The following is a 13558-nucleotide window of genomic DNA, read 5'->3' as shown; positions in this document are numbered from 1 at the left end:
TATACTAGTTTTTCTGTTATTTAGCCAGTTAATAGAGCTTTCTTGACAAAACAGTCTGTACAGGGTGCTGCATTTTCGATGGTTTTACGGGGTACAGAGAAAACGGTAATAGTAGCATACGTGTTCTGATCTCTTTTTCTGAGCTGAGATAACTGGCGAAAAGTGGGCGGCGCAAACTTCTTTTGTTTCAAAGATACGAGGGGATTTCAAAAATTGGTAATGTTTGAACCTCTTCTGTATTTCAGTTGCTCTTAAAGTTATCAAAAAAGGAAGAACGGTTCCCGGTAGTAGTTTTCATGTGGAATCTAATGGCGTAGTCAGTTTTTTTCTATTCCGTTTAGTTTCTGACATATGACAGTAAGTTACATTTTTTTAAATGGAACATCCTATATATTTTTACGTCATTTTATTCTGTTGATTTTTACCTTTTCAACGGTGTATTACAACTGTTATTTTAAAAAAAGACCTTTGCTAAGCTAAAAAAAAGGCCAATATCTAAAATACCAAACAAAATCAGAAATAAAATAAACTAACACATCAGAAAATTAAATATTTTTAATAAACCTTATTAAAAATCTAAGTTACAAACAGTTCTACCGTCACTTTAATAAGAAAAGTGGCCATTTCTATTTTCTACCATTTTTAAGGCAAAAGTTGAAAAAACTGTTTATAAACGACATGTAACATGTTAATATGAACATAGCCAAATTTTGTTTCGACTGTGGGTATTTTTATACATATTATTTAGCACTTTTTTTTTAAGAAAACGCTTTTTTTCTAATTACCAAGATTAACGTTTAAAACTTATATGTTTTAATACACCGTTGAAATTGTAAAAATCAACAGAATTAAATGAACTAAAAATATATAGGGTGTTCCATTTAAAAAAATATAACTTACTGTCATATGTAAGAAACTACTACTTGCGCCGCCCACTTTTCGCCAGTTATCTCAGCTCAGAAAAAGAGATCAGAACACGTATGCTACTTTTTTTCTATCTATGACCGTTTTCTCTGTACCCCGTAAAACCATCGAAAATGCAGCACCCTGTACATAATCAAAATATACAACCTAACTTATTTGCAGATGCCCGTAGTTCAATTTAACAAAAAATCAACAAATTTAAGGTTATCGCGTTACTTAGATTAAGGGTGTTTTGATCAATTCCAACTCAGCAAAAAAATTCAATAAGATGTGACGTAATCGCAATTTGAATCGGATATGACTACTCATTTTCTAATTTACAGTTTTACTACTCTGTTTCATTTCCCGGTCTTATTAATTAGAAACAATTCGTTGAATTAATTTATTTAAATTTCCAGACCCTCGGAATTTTCGCCTTTGTTCACTGAAGCCAGACAAATAATTTGGAATTCATAGGTTTACTTATTTTGCGGTTTAACTTTTAGCATCTTACATCGACCAATTTGCATTTTTCAGAATTATGTTGATATTCAGACTGTTTTATTTGGTTACTTAACAAATTTATATTAGAAAGACAGAATAACAATAACTAATTTGATTTTTAACTACGTAAATTTATATTAAAAAATATTTAGGTACACATTTTGAAGATTGACAAGTGGAAGGAAATCTCTCCCTATTTTTTTATCTACTTCTTAACTAACAAACATAAATTGATGACGAGAACTTACCTGAGGATAATCACTATCTTTTGTCTGATATCCGAAATGAAAAAAATACGTTTTGGCCCCGCGTCGTGCATGCAAATATGCCACTCTAATGGAGGGAGCTACCGTATGTCCATCACTCAAAGCCTCCATGGTAGAGTCCCGAATATTGATAGGATGCGGGATCGGTTTATCCCAGTCCGTATATTCGTTACGCACTGCACTAAATATTTCGTTCAAATGATAAACGTAAGTATTCCTAATGAATGTTCGCAACACTCGGTTTCTTTGGTCTTCTTCGAAGCCGTACTGTATATCGTTGGCGTTAAAGTCCGCGTAACTTTCGGTGGTAGTAATGCCCAACATTACTTCGCATGTGATGAAGGTGTCGCTGGCGTGTTCCATAGCAAAACCTGGATCAGTTGATTCTGAATCCAGGGGTAGCGATGGAGCTATACGTGGCATGAAACGAACGGTGTCTAGGTGGACGTCTAGGATGGCTTGTAGAGGTCTAAAAGATAAAAGTATATTACAGACGAGAGAGTTATTTTTACATCAATTAGTATGTATTGGATATCAGCTAATCAAATCAGCCTAGGGCCAATAACTTTAATGTTTTGATTTTCAGCAAAAATCACTGGAAATAGTCCGGTAAATCAATTTATATGAAATTTTACTGTTTTTTGATGTTTTGACTTTGAAAAATGACAGCAAATGGTCCAGTAAATCAATTTACACAAAAGCTTTTTTTTTTCTAATATTTTGACTAAAATGACTGAAAACTAATCAGTGTTCATGGTATTTGACTATTTTTTTTATCGTTTTTACTGTGAACTGTTGATACACAGACAAAACACTGTTGTTTTAATTATCAAAATATGGGATAAGGGGAATAGCAAGTGAATGGATAAAATCATATTTGTCAAATAGGCCGCAAAGAGTGGTAATAAATTCGGCAAAATCCGAAATAGGTATAAGCAATAAGGGGGTTGCTCAGGGAAGCATTTTGGGTCCAGTTCTTTTTGTTATTTATATTAATGACATGTACAATATGGGAGAAGAATTTATGTTAACGAGCTATGCAGATGACACCAACATTCTACTATCTGGCTCAGACCTGCCTGGCCTTGTGGTCAAGGCTCAGAATGCCTTACACTAAACCTCTAATTGGCTCAAACAGAATCAGCTAATACTGAACACCGAAAAAACAAAGTTAGCAATTTTTATAACAAAAAATAAACGTCTAACTGTTAATGATTCAATACATGTAAATAATGAAACTTACAGACTAAACAGTAACGTGCAGTTTCTTGGAATTACACTTGATGAGTTTTTGTCATGGGAGAGACATATTGAGCACTTGACCGTAAGGTTAGCCAGAATAGGTTACGGAATAAAGACAATCTCGCAATATGTAAGCTTGGACTGTGCAAAAATTATATGTCATGCCAACTTCGAATCTGTATTGCGATACGGAATAATTTTTTGGGGAAGTGATTTTAGAATACAGAAGGTTTTTGTAATACAAAAAAGGGTTATTCGAATAATACGGAAAATTAGTCCAATAACTAGCTGTAGAGGTGTTTTTAAAGAACTAAATGTGTTAACAACAATTGGTGTGTACATTTTTGAATGTTTAATGTTTGTATATAAGCATAAAGATAAGTTCAACATGACCCAATTACGTCAATATAATACCAGATCTAATAGTGTGCCTCTACCAACTCACCGCCTGAAAAAAACTGAAAACGGTCCATATTATTCTTGTATTAAGTTATATAATAGTTTGCCAATGTCACTTAAGAATCAAACCAACGTAATATTTTTTAAGAAAGAGCTAAAATCATTGTTAATTAAAATGAAGCCATATTGTACACAGGAATATTATAACAAACTACAAGGTTGAAATTTGATCTAAGTAAGTAATGAGTAACCCTTTCTTTTGATTTATGTTGGCATTGCGGATATTACAGTAAGATAGGTAAAAGCAGCATCCACCTATTGATTTATTGACACTATTTCATTTTATGTACTGTAAATATGTAATTTGAAATAAAGAAACATTATTATTATTATTATTATTATAGTGTTCTTCCAACTTATTTTCTCTCAGTCTCGAGGAAATGTATTTTTCCAACATTTCATTTTCATACTATTAAAGCCACAGAGAGTTTTGTTGGTGCAAAAAACCAACATATAATTATTTTTTCTTTCTAAAACTGTATTTTTTAAATTTTCTTCCAGTTTCATATCACTTTTATAGTTGCTTACGTTTATCCCTGAAAGTGTGAAATGTTAGGTTAACTACTACACTGTGAGCAAGTACTGAATGTAATTATTATACATTCATTAAGTTGCTAATGTTGTTCTAACCAGTATTTTGATACTACAAAGGTAAACATGTCTTTCCAATTAACTAAAATTCATAATTACCCTTTAATTACTTTGGATCCAGCAGAGTTAATTAAAATATATATTTAATTTATAAAATTCAACTAAAATTGTATCTCTGTTGGAAAATACAATTTTTGCATACGTGCAGTTATTTAAAACCTATCCAAGCGCAATTTTTATCAGGTAATCGTACGTAGCAAATTAATGAGCACCCTCCCAGCTAATTGGCCTAAAACAAAGCAGATAAAAGGGCAGGAAATTAAACGTACAAACCGCTCGAATATGTACTCGTTTATTTGCAACGACCGGTATTTATCAGTCTACTTCTAAATGCAAAACTATCACTTTCCGGCCACGCCTCTTTTTTTCAGTTCGATCGGGCCCCATTCGAAAAACAATTTTCCACCAAAGTGCGCAATTCGTTAACGAGAAGTATTTGTTCGATTCGAAGTCGCTTAATTCGACATTGTTTATTCATTTGCAACGTGCACTCGTTCGTTTTCTGAATGCTCAAATTTTAAAGTCTTTCAACTGAAAGATTACGGTAGTAGTTTACGAAGGGAGCCAGTTTCGTATTAACACGGATAAATTGCTTCTCTTGAAATGATGAGAAAACGTTTTAAAGGCTGCAAAATATGGCTCAGAGAAAAAAAAAATGATCACTCTACCACACCTTTGATAATAACTGTTAAAAAAAATAAAGTGTATCTTCTCGTACACAAGAAGTGAAGCTTTTGTTAACTTTTAGTAACTTCTAGTCATTAATAGACAAGAAGTTTCGAAATTACATTAACATTCGTATGCCAGTTTTTTCAAGTAAACTCCTAAACTGTGCATACGAAGGATAATAATTTTTACATTTTCTAGTCTAAAATTCAGCAACCAATCTTTACGTACAAACCTACAAAACTAATTTTACCTGGATCTAATGCAAGCAGCAAGATCCTCCAAATCATCCCCTTTGGAATCCTGTGGTAAACAACCCATCTGCTTACCAATACTAACCCTAATAGCATCAGGATTGTGCATGGTAGCCCAAGGGCTTAGGGCAGAACCACTTAACAGTACAACTCGTCGAAACAGCCCTGCAAAATTAAACAAAACTTCACACCGGGCCACTGGAAATATGAATGCCTGAAAATAATAATTATTATTAAAAAGCATCGCAATTTTGAAATTTAATATGCGACCTGTTTATTTAGAGTTTACAGGATATTAAAGGCTAAATAAGTGCCGCTTGCATTTAAATTGAAAAATTAGTTTCGAAGCAGAGCGTTTGTCGGACGTCCTTATGAAATGGACGGAAGCCGGAAGGGTTGCAACGAAATTAAAGAAAATTGTCCTAGAATCTGGTGCGATTCCAAAAAGGGTCGCTTAATTTATGTTCTGATGAAGTGGATTTTAATTGAAAATAAATTGACAAAATAGAAGGAAGTGAAAACTACAGCTACACAAAGAGACTATGAAATGAAGAGCCGATTGACTGCGTTTGCTACATATCATTTTTGTTTCAGTACATAACACGTTCTTAATTAACAATATAGAGTAAAAAAACTGCAATTTACAGTCAACATTGTATAATATAATCAAGTATTTGGTTTCGAGTGAAATATTACAGAATAAAAGTCTCATACCGCTAAAACTTTAGTGTTAGTTTCGGATTAGTTTCGATAGGACTAAAGCTGACGTTGCATTGCAGTAATTCCTCTGGAATTAAGGGTATTTGCCATAGTAAATCGATCCGTACTACAAACAGAGCATTAGAGCTACTTAATTTACCACGACTGTGGGATAAGTGAAATCACATCTAATTTACACTTTTATGATGGTTTAATTTGAATAATAATGACAAAGATATTATAAACACAAATGTGCTTGTATCAAAGTAATTTTTGTAACTCTTGTTTTCAGTAAAAATTTAAATTTGTGCAAAAAAGGTACATAGTTGCAAAACTCTTCTTCCTCATCGCTTTGAAACTGGTTTCAACTAGGCTTTGAATTTCAATTAGTTGGCTGTTTTAGTTAGTTTATTCCTTGGTGTAGATACAGATTTAAAACTATAGTTACTTACCTTTATACTTGGGTGATAAAAACAATAAATTAGCAATTGCAGCGCCTGTATCTTGTCCAATCAAAGTCACTCGACCTGGATCTCCACCAAAAGCAGCGATATTCACTTTAACCCAATGTAACGCCGCTGCTACGTCCCTGACACCAAAGTTCCCACTTTCCGGAGCTCCAGGATCTGCGCTGGATTTCGTTCGGAGAAATCCTGGAAAAATAATCCGGATTACTCGCACGCTAAGGGATGGTGTGAGGACGATCAAATAGGCGAGAAAGTAACATATTTACATCAAAACTCGACTCGAAATTAAATTTTGAGGGGTTGCTAAGCGCCAATCGGGGATGATCCCGACAAAGCAAGTTCAATTATCGGGGAGTTACCGCAGGTAATGAGTTTTCTGGAGACCGAAATTTCTGGTTTGTCGCATGCTAAGGAGTTGTTTTGTAGGCCCTCGATGTTAATTATTGCTTTCCCGTTGGAAAGTTATCTGCTTTGGAGCTGAGATGTTAATAACGAGGTGAAGTGAGCACCATGTGTGCGCTGACAGGAGCCTCCTCGTTAAACCCCAATACGTTACGTTTACGAGTTAATTTATGATCCTTAATTGATATTTATGTTTAGCACTCGGTACTTGCCTCAGAAACTGGTTTAGACCCACTGCCCTTGTTGGACATATTTGTAAGGTCATTCTAATTCGACGTTATTATATTAAACTAATTTCAAGATAAGTCTAGGAAACATCTCCGTTGATTTAAGTGAAATGATAATATAGAACTATTCAGGATTTTAATAGAAGAAACATATAGAAATTTCCACTTTGAAATTGTGAAATTGACAATTTCTGAATTGCAATTAACTATTCTAAATTACCCTTGACTGTTTCTGAATTTCAAATGACTTACACTTGACTCTTTCTGAATTACAGTTAGAAATGGTGTTACATCAGTCATGTTTTCACATGAGAACTGTTCTGAAAATAACTTTGATAATAAACCCAGTATGTGGTTCAGCATCCATATCTTACTATCTATATTAGACTGTCAATGCAACATTCAAAACAAAAAACAAAATTCATATTCAACGTTCTTTTTAAACAAACGTTTTAAGAACCAGAAAAATGCTTTTAGTGTCGACTTTTTAGCTTATTTCGTTAAAATAGACATAAGCATAATCAATTCGCCATGCAAAAGCTCCTTTTTCCGGCACGTGCTCTGAGGATTTGGCAGATTTCGTCTGGGAAGAAAAAGCCTCCAGGTTCGACTCTCGGAATATGAATTACTTCGAATACGTTCCAGAAACATCCACTTTATATAATACCGGAGTTATGAGGGGGATTTTCGTGCTTGGCAACGTCTTGTATAAGTTTGTAGGTAGTGTTTATTGTACGGTAAAGTTTCGGACGTCCCTTGGTATTTTCGGTGGGGTGGGGGCCAGCTTATCGAGGCTCAGATTGCGGCAATCAAAACTAAGGAAATTGCAACTAGTTCGAGAGATTGGAATCTGCATAAATCCCAGGTTCCGTAAACTTGAATATGTATTAGTTTGGGGTGTAGCGTAATCGGCCATAATTATTGTACTCCATATTCTCTCTGGTTTCATTTGAAATTTCTCGCAGCTGCCTCTTTAGCCAATAAGCAGAACTGTTTTCTCTTATCGGGAATTGTATGTGCTTCGAACTCCAATGTAAAGAAGAATTTGTTGCAATTTTCACAAGCGTAGTAATACCAGTCAATTTTTACTAAAATCGGTTGTTGAAGTTGGTAGAGAGGTACTTTTCAACGCAAATTCGCCTCATTGCCGATGCACGATATTGCAAATATTTTATGCTGTTCTTGCAAAGAGAAGATAGCGTTTGAAACGTGGCCCTTTTGTAAGAAATACAGCAAATAGGACGCCGCTGTTGATATGTGTGCAGGGTTGAGGCACGTCGCACGGTTTCGCCAGATAAATCCAGTTTTGTTCTTTTGATCCATTTGCTTAGACGAACACGCTATCCGTTCCAGTTCATTTTTATGGAATATACAATATATTTCATAGCTCCACGGGTTTCGAGAGGAAAATTGCCGTTTTTGTATTATTAGCTGCTATCATAGGAGAATATACAAGTTATTCATAAAGCTGGAAATGACTTTAAATCTCAAAGCGTGTTGGTATGTTCCGTTAAATAATTCGTTATAATGTTAACTAACAGTTATCATGATATTTGACTGTTTTTCATTGTTGTGGCTTTGACAATTGACTAGAATAACTGCAAATAGCTCGATAAGTCAGTTTTCATAATAATTCCACTGTTTTTCACTGTTGTGGCTTTCAAAACTGACTAGAATAACTGTCAACAGTCAAATAAGTCAGTTTTCATAATATTTCACTGTTTTTCATTGTTGTGGCTTTGACAATTGACTAGAATAACTGCAAATAGCCCGGTAAGTCAGGTTTCATGATGTTCGACAGTTTCTGATTGTTTTGGCATTGAAAATTGACTAGAATGACTGTAACGTATCAGGGATTTTCTTTTAACCGTCATTTGCACCGTCGAAGCCCCGCTTAAGTTAAGCGTGGTCCAGACTGTGACTTTATACATACCTGAACCACCACAGTCTAAACCACCCTTAACTTAAGCTTGGCTTAAAATACGACGGTGCAAATGTGGGTAAATGTTTTGAAAAATGTTTGTGGTATTGACACACTCAGATGGTTCTTAGGAGGATGGATCCACAAGATATTTAGAGATGCCAGAAAACCTGTTAAATCATTGTATTTATTGTCTAAGTTATTTTTAGGACAATTTTCGTGTGAAAGCATGATTGTAAGAGTCTAAAATTCAATATCAGAGTTTCACGTTCAACTAAACGTCAAATTAAAGTCAATGCTTATTTTTAGACTAACCTGTAGATTAAAGTTAAACTAAACCTATACAACTAATCCTTAGACAATAAGAGTTTTACATGTGTTAGAAGCACTACTATTTTATGTTTTGTTTTTCAGTTAGCTTTTTGGTTGCAAACCAGAGTTTAGCATGTTTTTCTAACAAACCTTTTGCTTCTAAGAGGAAGAGTTTAAGTTAAGATGGAGGTTTTAAATTAAAGTCACGTATATTTTGTTTTTATGGTCAAGTTCACCAAACATTGGAGAAGTATAAAGAAATATCTTGGTCGATTTGACATTGTCAATACGATAAGAATACGATAATGGGCAGGAAATATAGCACGATACTCAACAATAACACGTCACTTAGACCGCCATTAGGCTGTCAATGGAAATTTAGCGACTGAAAAGCGAGAGATTCCTTCAGAAATGTTTCCGCAATTTTCCTCCCCTTTTTTCCGGCGTTCCACCCCCATAAGAGAAGAATTTGCGGTCCTCCACTTTCCCACTAGAAGATCGTAATGTAATAGGAACCGATTACAATCTTTTTTAATTAAAGTTTTTAAAACGTTGTTCATTCTTAACCGGGCTCCGATTGGCTCGATTAACTCGACCCATTTTCCTTAATGGACTTTTAAATGTTTCCGCTTATATTGGGAAAAGTTATTGTTTTCTGCAAGTTTAATCAGAAAAATATTTGTAGGGTCTGAGGGAATTCCGCAGGATTTAACGGAAATAGGGAATTCATTCATTTAATTTGTAAATTCTTGAAATTCTCTCTGTTATGTGTTCTACTAGTTTAATTCAATCAATGTTTTTTATGGTTTACTCACTTTAAACATGTTTTATGATTTTAATTAACAAAATTAGTTGCAAATATCCTACTTTGTCTGACAAGACCTTGTGACATTTTACAACCTAAATAAAATGTGCATCATATACCTTTAAATTATGTTCATTGTAAAATAGACTCAAGTGACTCGTTGCCTTTAACTTTGTCATTATCTTTAACATCTCTCGAAAATAAGGTGTAATATACTTTTGAGTTCGCAACACAAAGAGTCTGAGAAACACTTCCAAAGGGTTTATATAGTAGAAAGTAGTTGCAAAAGCAAAACTTTCCGAGTCAGAGATAAAATGAAACAGCGCAAAAAGGCAAGATAAGTTTACGTAAAACTCGTTTTTTGGTGCCGCATTTTATTTGCCAAAGTGACGAATCGAGTTTATTTTCTGAGGTAAAACAACAATTTTGTATTTTTAAATTCATTCTTGTTTTTTTGAAGTAGTTTTCATACTGTTAATTTTACTAACTTTAAAATTTAATTTTTATAAACCCGCAAGCAAAAATCTTGCACCCGCTCTGAAAAATTAACATTCCAAAAATGTCTCGCTTAATGAAAGTTTTAATTAAACAGCACAACGTAGTTTGTTTCAAAATATCTTGGGGGCTCTACAATATGGAAAATATGTTGAAAATAACAGCCGAAAAATGTTTGCAACATAATATCGCGTTTCAGGTTTTGGATTCATGCATCCTGAATTTTGCAGGAAAATAAATCAAATCTGATCCCTCAGAGTTTCTAGCGGATGTTATAATTCTAACTGGGTGAAATTTTTTACCAAAAACTTGAAAATATAAGAATGTGTTTGCCATACATACATATATGTTTGAATAGTGAATTTAATCATCCGGGAAGATTTTTCTGAGCTAGTCTAATCTTTAATTTGTTATGTTAGTTACATTAGATTATATTATTAAATACAGGGTGGTCCAGTTTTAAATGTCAATAATTCACCAATCCATAGCCAATTAAAAAATAAGTTGACATTCATTATGTCATTTTCCTGAAAAGTGCTTCCTAAGGAAAATACAGTCCTTCAAATTTCTGTTTAAAAAATCGGTTTTTTTGTCATAACTGTCAGACCGTTGGAGCAATATTGATCAAATTTGGAACAAGCACTTTATTACACGTTATTACGGTCAAAGACCCAAAACTAACCTAACCCAACTTAAAAATTGTCTTGGAAACGGAAAATTCACTTAAAAAGTTTAAAAAATATTATTGTAGCCAGTTTTCATAGTTTCCAGACAAACTAAAAGACTTTAGTTTTGACAATTGAATTAGAAGAGATAAAAATTTCAGAAGCTTAAAAGTTGTGTTTGTAACCAGTTTTCATGCAAATCGAGAGACTTTAATACTAAAAATTGACTTGTAGACATAAAAACTACTTTTTCAAGAATTTGTTACTACAAATTGACTTGAACCCCAAAATGTGACTGAACTAATGAAAAGTGACATCAGAAGCTTAAAATTTGCATTTGAAGTAAGTTTTCATAATTTGAAGACATATTTCAATATTTTAGTCTTGAAAATAGTCTTAGATGCAGGACATTGACATTAGATTCATGAAAATTGTCTTGAAAACCAACTTTTCGTGCTTTTTACTTTGCTTTTCATTTTCTTCGAATTCTGGACTATTTTTAGTGCTTCAAAACTGCTTTCAGCTTGGAAAATCGAGTTTCAAGACTATCTTTACCAAGTTATTGATAGCAAACTTAAAAAACAATTTTTACATTCTTCATAGACTTAAAATGCCATTCCAAGCTTTGTCACTATTAAATCGACTTCTAGACACCTCAGTGCTAAAAATTCGGGTATTTCTTAATAAACTAGACTGTTTTTAGTGTTTTAAGGCTGTTTTCAGTGCCTCAAATCGAGGTTCAAGACTATCTTTACAAAGTTTTTGACTTATCAGGCCTAAAAGCCAGTGTGGCACTGACCATAGTCTTGAAAATGTTATTTCAAGCTTCTTCACTATTAAATTGACTTCTACACTCATAAGTGCAATAAATTGTAGCACCTCTAAGAAATTCAGACTGTTTTTAGTGCTTTTTAAGACTGAAAAATCGAGTTTAAGACTATTTCCAAAAGTCAAGTTTCTTCAGTAATAAAAGTAAAAAATGTTGGTACCAAATGCTACAATAATAGTCTTGAGAACCACTTTTTAGAAATAAAATTTAATTTACTTCTAGACTTGTTGTCCAGTCCAAAAAGTTGAGTTGTACACCAATTAAAGTCTTGAAAATATACTTTTGGACTCTCTTTAGTCCTAGTAAAGTCAGTTCTAGCATTAAAAGTCAACTTTTATATTATTTTTAGTAGTAAAAAATGAGTTTCATGCACAATACAATCTTTGTCTTGATTTCCGGACTTTTTTTAGTTCTTGAATGCCAGTTTCAGACACTCAACCAGGATGGCAGTCTGAGAAAGCGAATCATAAGACCATTCCTAATAGTAAAAAGCAAGTTTTTAGACTATTCAGTACAAATTTGGACTTTCACAAGTCTTGAATGTTCAGTTTTAAACTATAAAACGATTTTTTAAATTTAAATTTAGAGGACTGTATCTTCCTTAGGAAACGTTTTTCAGAAAAATGACACAATGCAAGTCAACTTATTTTTTGATTGGCTATCAAATGGTGAATTATTGACACTTAAAACTGGACCACCCTGTATACGAATAATTTAACTACATACATTTACGACATTGCCTCTCTTCAAAAATACGTTCCCTTTTGGTTTCCCTGTACTGCATATAGTTTAAAACTATGGTCATAACTGCCAAAGGATTTTTATTTGATTGAAGCTTTTTGTCTAACTTTTGCTAAGTACTTACCTAACACTCCCAGTCGGTAATTTAGAGTTACAACAATCACGTGACCGTACGAAGCCAATACACTGCCGTCGTAAGGATGACCAGCACCCCACTCAAAGCTCTCACCATGCACAAACAGCAAGACAGAATAAGGAGCTTCAAATCCACGATTTCCTGTAAAAAATCCCCTCAGTAATCGGTTTAGTAAATAATATCTATTAAATAAGAAATGTTTTATAATCCACTTTCTGTAAATGTTTTTTTTCGTCTAAAATTAAATTATGGTGGTTCTGTTACTGTTTAAAAAGGTCCCAAAGGATCGCAAGATAAATTCTCAACATCTGGAATAACAACATTCTTTTAACGAACCGTGGTTAATTCTGCTTAATTATCCCAAGTGCGATTAGCGAAACAATACCAAACTCCATAGATAGTAAACCGAGTTTAAGGGCGATTCTCCCAAGGGGTATAGCACCGACTTATGTTTACGTTATACGGATGCTTAATTTACTGTAATAATAGTGTATGTTTTGCAAATAGCTCTGCAGTTTGTGACCTAAATTGCATTTCACAGAATGGACGACTGAGGGTTTTAGGGAATTTATAAAACAATTTGTCAGGAAATTTGGATTGAAACCATAAAAAGCAATTTACAATTGGAGTAAAGCCTATTTTGATTGGTTTTTCTTGAAAAACTTGAGCGGTTTATGGATAATTAAAAGGTCCAAGCAACACAGGAAATTAAACTGAAGCAAAACTTATGTGTATTTGCACTGCATATAACGCTAACTCTCAGTGCTAATTATTATGAAATGAGCTTACGAAAGTAAATACAAAAAACTCACAAACAGGGCTTCTAAAACAGCTAAACCTAGCAAAAACAACCTCATGTTTCTATTTCGGAACCAACTAGCACAAATTAGCAGCAACATAAACCCGAGACGGAG

General features: G+C 33.6%; 1 protein-coding gene across 1 annotated transcript in view; it reads right to left on the bottom strand.

Annotated features, from left to right (window-relative positions):
- Window positions 1–13558, bottom strand: part of LOC145732762 (neuroligin-4, X-linked-like) — a 101047-nt gene that overhangs the window by 15812 nt on the left and 71677 nt on the right. Inside the window, exons 5-8 of the mRNA XM_081985253.1 lie at window positions 12633–12785; window positions 6097–6297; window positions 4945–5110; window positions 1656–2142 (exon numbers count right to left, since the gene is read on the bottom strand). Coding sequence (XP_081841379.1) covers window positions 1656–2142; window positions 4945–5110; window positions 6097–6297; window positions 12633–12785 — 1007 coding nt within the window. The remainder of the gene's footprint in view (window positions 1–1655; window positions 2143–4944; window positions 5111–6096; window positions 6298–12632; window positions 12786–13558) is intronic.

Source organism: Ips typographus, linkage group LG8 (assembly GCF_016097725.1).
Source record: "Ips typographus isolate SLU linkage group LG8, UJ_Ityp_2.0, whole genome shotgun sequence".
NCBI lineage: Eukaryota > Metazoa > Arthropoda > Insecta > Coleoptera > Curculionidae > Ips > Ips typographus.
Note: the sequence above shows the minus strand (reverse complement) of the source record. Positions and strands in the feature narration are given on the sequence as shown.